At 42.0% G+C, this 5,918-nt stretch overlaps 1 protein-coding gene across 2 annotated transcripts in view; it reads right to left on the bottom strand.

Annotated features, from left to right (window-relative positions):
• Positions 1-5,389, bottom strand: part of DIP2C (disco interacting protein 2 homolog C) — a 145,778-nt gene extending 140,389 nt beyond the window's left edge. Inside the window, exons 1-2 of one of the 2 annotated variants that reach the window (XM_017728922.1) lie at positions 5,289-5,389; positions 2,617-2,784 (exon numbers count right to left, since the gene is read on the bottom strand). In XM_017728922.1, the coding sequence (XP_017584411.1) occupies positions 2,617-2,722 (106 nt within the window). In that variant the 5' untranslated portion in view covers positions 2,723-2,784; positions 5,289-5,389. The remainder of the gene's footprint in view (positions 1-2,616; positions 2,785-5,288) is intronic. The other variant, XM_008629661.2, reaches the window with a different exon arrangement.
• Positions 5,390-5,918: the final 529 nt, after the last annotated feature.

Raw genomic sequence — 5,918 nt, forward strand, 5'->3', positions numbered from 1 at the left:
CAGCAGGTATAGTTGAAAGCAAAGGCATGCACACATACACATAGAAGGTATGCAAATATGTGCACAGATAACAGATATATATTAACATATGTGTCATGCTAATAAGAGAGGCTATGGAAATTGGCTCCTGTAATTCTACAGAAAATTGTTTTTTCGTAAGGCAAAGGGATCTTCTGTGCAAATGTATTATCTCCTCTGCCCTGCATAGCTTGAAATGTTCCCAAGCTGGTGCTGTTGGGGCTCCAGCAGCAGGAGGTGCAGGGATCTGTCTCTAGGCCTGTGAAAGGAACAGCAGGTGCCTTTTAAGCACCACATCTCACAGATTTATTAGCCATAATAAATAAAGCACTGATGACTGGTCCACATGGTTACACTACAAATAGAGCTACACTGGTGGTACCAATGATGGGAAATTGCAGAAAGCAATCTAGTGGAGACACAGCACTTGATTAAGAGAGAATGAACCACCCATGTCTAAGCTTAATTGATAAGCATTGAAGCAATGCTTAATTGATAACAACATTGTTCTGTGAATGAATAATCAAATTTCCTGGCAAAAAACTGGAAGCAAATTGGGCAAAGCCACAGCTTATGGGGAATGCAGGTAATTTCAGGGTTTTTTCTTCTAGGGAAGGTTTCTCTTAACAGTGTGCACGCAGCTGTCCACGTTATCTTACCCAGAACTGACTGATCGAATCAAGATAAAATTCTGAAAGTTACTGTGAAATAAATCCCTGTTTAAGTGATTACTTCAGCTCTTGGCTGTCATGGCCCCCCTACAAAGGCAGTAAGAGAAAGGTCACTGCACAAGAGGGACTGGGATACATGTACAGACATAAAGGTCTGGATTCACTATTATTTTTAGATGTCTGACACACGGGCACACTAAGGAAAAAAACTACTCTGCACACAGAACATCTCCTGCTACAATCTCACATCCTGAGAAAGCATCTTGAGGAAACAAAGCTGTACTTTTGTCTCCCTGACTTAAAGCAGGTGGGGATTTAATGGGAAAGAAAAAGGGGGCTCCCCCCATCCCTTCTCCCATTAACACTGCCAAATGCAGCATATCCGTTCCGGATTTCTGGAAGTTTGACAGCCCGGCTGGAACAGTACAAATGTCCTTTGCATATGTGCAGTCTGTGCAGCATCTGGATGTGTCAGACCCACTGTGCAAGCACTGCAGAGTCAGCCTGCAGATGTACAGTGGATATGGCACATCCCCTGTTTTTCACTGCACGTTTGCTGTACAGCATGTGACAATACACTCTCCGGGATTGTCCTGTCAGAAACAGGGAGCCTAAGAGCCAGCTCCTACATCAGCTAGAGGAGTATCAACCACATGGTTGTCTGGCTTTATCTTTCATCAATCCCACTCCTGAAAAGTAACAGCTCTCCCTTTCTAAAATGACAGCATCCCAATAAGCATGACAAAAAGACCATAGATGTATGTGTGTTCAGATATGTCTACAGACCTTCTACTGGTTACATTTATCACATGTAAAACACATTTTTATATCACTAACACTGTTAGACCTGAAATTGCAATTTACATTAAATCCTTCCCATTTTGCCGAAAATCTCAGGCAGAGAAAGTTATGCTTGTCAGACGGAGGGAACCTGACCTAGAACAGCCCTGTGTAAGAGGAGAAATACAAACACAGTCAGAATCCACTATAGATCTCTGTCCTCCATAGTAATATAGCAAATTGGTTTGAAAATTAGTGGAAAAGGGTTTCTGAAATAGATAATCTTTTTACAGGTATGTCTTGTCCTGAGACAAGAACAGCAGATCTTATCTTCCCTCCAGCCATCTCTTACAGCATGTCTGGACTGCCTGTGTGAGCGTGGACAAGCATGCAGGCAAGAGTGTGATGTCCTCCATATGCCCACATGGTTGGCAAGAGAAAATCTGGTGTCTTGAGGGGCTGTGGATCCTCTGCAGCCTTCCTACAAATGCAGGGATAAAGCAGAATGCCTGCCGCCAGCCACAGGTCCTACCAAAGGGACGGATATCTGGGAAGGGCACAGTTCTTCAGGCACAGCTGGAGTCATACCTTGCGAGTCCACATTGCAGAGATGTAGCCCTGCAGAATGTTCTTCCTTCAGCCTGCTCTACCAGCCTGATGCCTGTTCCGAGAAGTCAGTCTGCTTCTGAATGGCTTGGATGTGAGCAGAGCTCAGGCAGAGATCTCTACTTGAAAATAGCATAGAACTAGGGGTGCTTAGATTTTTACAGCTTCCTCCAGAATCTGGTGAGCTCGGGCCTATTTAGAGCTCTATAAAAGGGAGTTCCAAAAAGGGAATTAGAAACACACGCCTTCCTGTGTTTCACCAGCTTATTGTATGCAACCTCCTCCAAAGCATCCATGGTATGGAAGCTAGAGAAGCATTAATATGTTCAAATGTTACTAAGAAGAGCTACTCCTTCTCCCTTCCCATCACTTCACTCTTAGGCAGACAGAATCAGCAACGGCCTTCCAGATGTTGGTTGTCCTGCCTTGCAACTGGCAGCCCCATATTCATCCTACTGATGTAGGTGTCTAACAGAGGCTTCCAGATGAGGCACAGTTATATACAGATAGGGACTGGAAAAGATACATTCATCGTGCTCACCAAAACGAAAATAAAAGAGAGGCCGGTTTCCTGCTGTGCTGGCTGCTCTCTCTCTAGCGGCCGCTTCCCGGATGTCACAGACACCAATGTTGGCAGTGCGGAGCATTCTTCTGGCAGCTCCTTCACTGTGTTGCAGTCTACACCGTACCGCGGCAGCTCCATTCGCTGCTGTAACAAGTTGAAAAAAACTAATTAATTCACGTCTAGTTTTTTTACATTTGTTACAGCAACGAGTGGAGCTGCTGCCCCCATGCAGTAGAGCACACACGCACACGCACGCACAGACACCACAGGACACCCACGGAGCCAACGCGGGTCGATGTTCCACTCTGCCAACATGGGCGTTAGGAATGTTAGCAAAGGTGCAGCGGGAGGACTGGATGTCCCAGAAGAGGGGAAATGCCTTAGGATTTCCTTTAGTTTGTTGAATGCAGTCACAGAATGCAAATCCCTGCCCTTTCCCAAAGCCTCCAATCCCAGCAAAAGTCATGTCTGTTTCCATACCGGTTTAAAATATCTCTAAAACCTCTATTCCCTTATAACACCAAGATCCGAGCCCATCAAAGCTTATAAATTCTTGCATTCCCCATCAAAACAGGTTACAAAACAAAAAAATTTAAAAAAAAAGGCTAGTTGGTCATGTATGTGATTGTTTAGGCATGAACAGGGGCTTACAAAAGGCAGCATCTGTTTTGTCATCCTACTTCTTCCTGGAAAGGATTCATCTCCCCCTTCCTAGTGAGCAGGGACTTCAAGCCATTCAGACGAGTAAGGACTTAGAAGGATTATATCAAATCGAACCTTTTCAAGTTTTGTCCAAAAATTAACACAACAAAACACACAAAAAGTACAAAGACAGCAAAAGACCCAAGCACAAATAGGATCCGTTTCTGGAGGAAAATAATACAGTAGAAGCAGTGTCTTCCACTATAATAAAATAATTCATCTAGACATCAGCTAAATGATTGAGCTTAATATATTTACAAGAAAACAGTGGACAGTATTTTAATACTTCTCTTTCTTGATCCTATTATAATCCTCCTTCACTTATCCATGTTTCACATTCCTTGTGTGGGATTTTCCAGCAACTGGTTGAGCAGAAAATGTTCATTCCATTTTCTCCCATCTTTAAAACAGCTCTAAATCAGCTACATTCTCAATCATGACCTCTTCAAATTATTCATTGGACCTCACTGTAGGACTGGCTTACAGAGATCCCTCTGCTTCTCCTTACAATGCAAAATTTAAGTATGACAGTAGAGACCTTGAAAGATAAATGTGAGGGTTCTCCACATTCACTTTTTCATCATTACATGCATATGAATCCCCAGAAGTTTCACACATAGATATAGGTTGACCAGAAAACTGTGAGCTTTTTGGAGAAACAGCTCTATTTGCTTGTGTAAAGAAAGGAGAGTAACAACTAAAAAAAATAAACAGATTCTGGTACCAACTGCGCTGCTGCATTGAGGATTGCTGTGAGGCTCTCCATAACCCAGCAAATCTAAGCAGGTCTCATGAGAACCAGCTGTGAAGACTAATGTATGTCTGATAGTCGGGTTAGACCAATAAACACCCAGAAATTTAATAAACTGCACCTCTGGTATTGTAATTCTGTTGATTTGGTTTGCTTCATTCTCTAATGGTTCCCAACGGTTGGGGAATGTCACAGACACCCTCAAACCAGGCTGTATCACTTCAGAAAACACAGGTGTCTGCAACACTGATCTCTTTTGTGGAGTTCCCACCAGTGGACCAGACCAAGTGAAATCTAAAGGCACTAAATCAGCATTCTGCTATGGAGCTAGACAGTATATATATAAACCTGATGAAGAGAGAACAAGGCAGTGCCTTCACACAGGAACAGTTTAAATAAAACCCCATAAATTCCACTAAAAAGGAAGGACTCTGTAAAAGAAAGAGGAAACTAGTGCCGAGGCCTGCAACAAAAACAAGGCTCAGAGAACAGCCAAGCCCAAGTAGAGCCTGTTTAAGGTCAGTGAGACCAGGAATGAATGGGCACACTCCTCTGAGACCAAGACAGAAGAGAGGTCTACACCAATACCTACAGCTACTATTGAACTTCACAAGAGTGAAAGAACTCTAGAAAGTTCTTATACATATATATGAAATAAATTCAATGAAGCAATACATTATTAAATTTAGTTTGAAGATATATTTACACCTTTTGGGCAAGTGCACGCAGCCTATCCCTTAATACTAAAACCATGTATGTGTAAAAGGTCAGCTGCCCACTCGCCTTAGGACAAGCTGAACTCTAGGGTTATTGATGGTTTCTCTAGTGTCTTCAAAAGTGAGACTTCACTTTTTACATCAACTTTACATGGCTGAGATGTTAATGAGTTAGGACATCACGTTTTCCTTTGGATTCTTGCATTCCTTCCAACAAACAATGCCTCTCTAACAAGCCTAGGCTGATTTAATTTTCCAGACATGACTGAAAAACCCACACCAACGTATGTAAAAAATGTACACACACATCAAAGCAGACATATATATAAAAATACACATAAAATGGATGGAATAAGCTTATTCTGCATAACAATAGCTTTGTTTCTGCCACATATATTTCTTCAGAGATGCAGATTTCTACAGCGGCAACTACCAGTACACTTGACATCTTCATGTATCGCAAGCACAGATACACATACCGGGAGGCTGTGGCAGGTAGGCCCCAATTAATTTTGATCTCTTCTTTTCATATCCCTTCTGTGTGATGTCACCTGCCAAGAAAAGAAAAGGAAAATCAATAAGATGTGGATAAAGACAGTGTCTAGCTGCTTAATGGCAGCACCATCAGCTGAGCCACCACTGCACTGTTCGTCTGTCCTGACAATTAGAATGAACAAATGAAAAGCATAGAATGATCATTCCACCCAGAAAAAACTCAATTTAGGCCAGAGCCATTCTGGCAAGAAAATACCAAACCTTGACTTATTTCAGCACCAAAGTCCAGCAGCACAGAATTTTAAAACCATTTTGGTGTGCCGCACACAAGCTTTCAAAAGCTGCAATGACCTTCATCAGGTTAATAAACAATGGATTATATAGAATGTGTGGGCTTGTAGTGGCTGGCAAAACACATCGTTAATTAGCATTTTCTATCATTAATGGGATTTTTTCTAATCGAGCATGTAAGGCACAAAAGACTTGAAACTGCTGCTATATCATTTCTGCAATATAAATATTTTAGCTAATTTCTGAGCAGTACAAAACCAAAACAAAACAGATGTACAACAAATCCACTAAAATATAGTATCATAAAGAGTCTTTATCTGGTT

This window comes from Corvus brachyrhynchos, unplaced genomic scaffold, assembly GCF_000691975.1.
Source record: "Corvus brachyrhynchos isolate BGI_N302 unplaced genomic scaffold, ASM69197v1 scaffold52, whole genome shotgun sequence".
Classification (NCBI taxonomy): Eukaryota; Metazoa; Chordata; class Aves; order Passeriformes; family Corvidae; genus Corvus; species Corvus brachyrhynchos.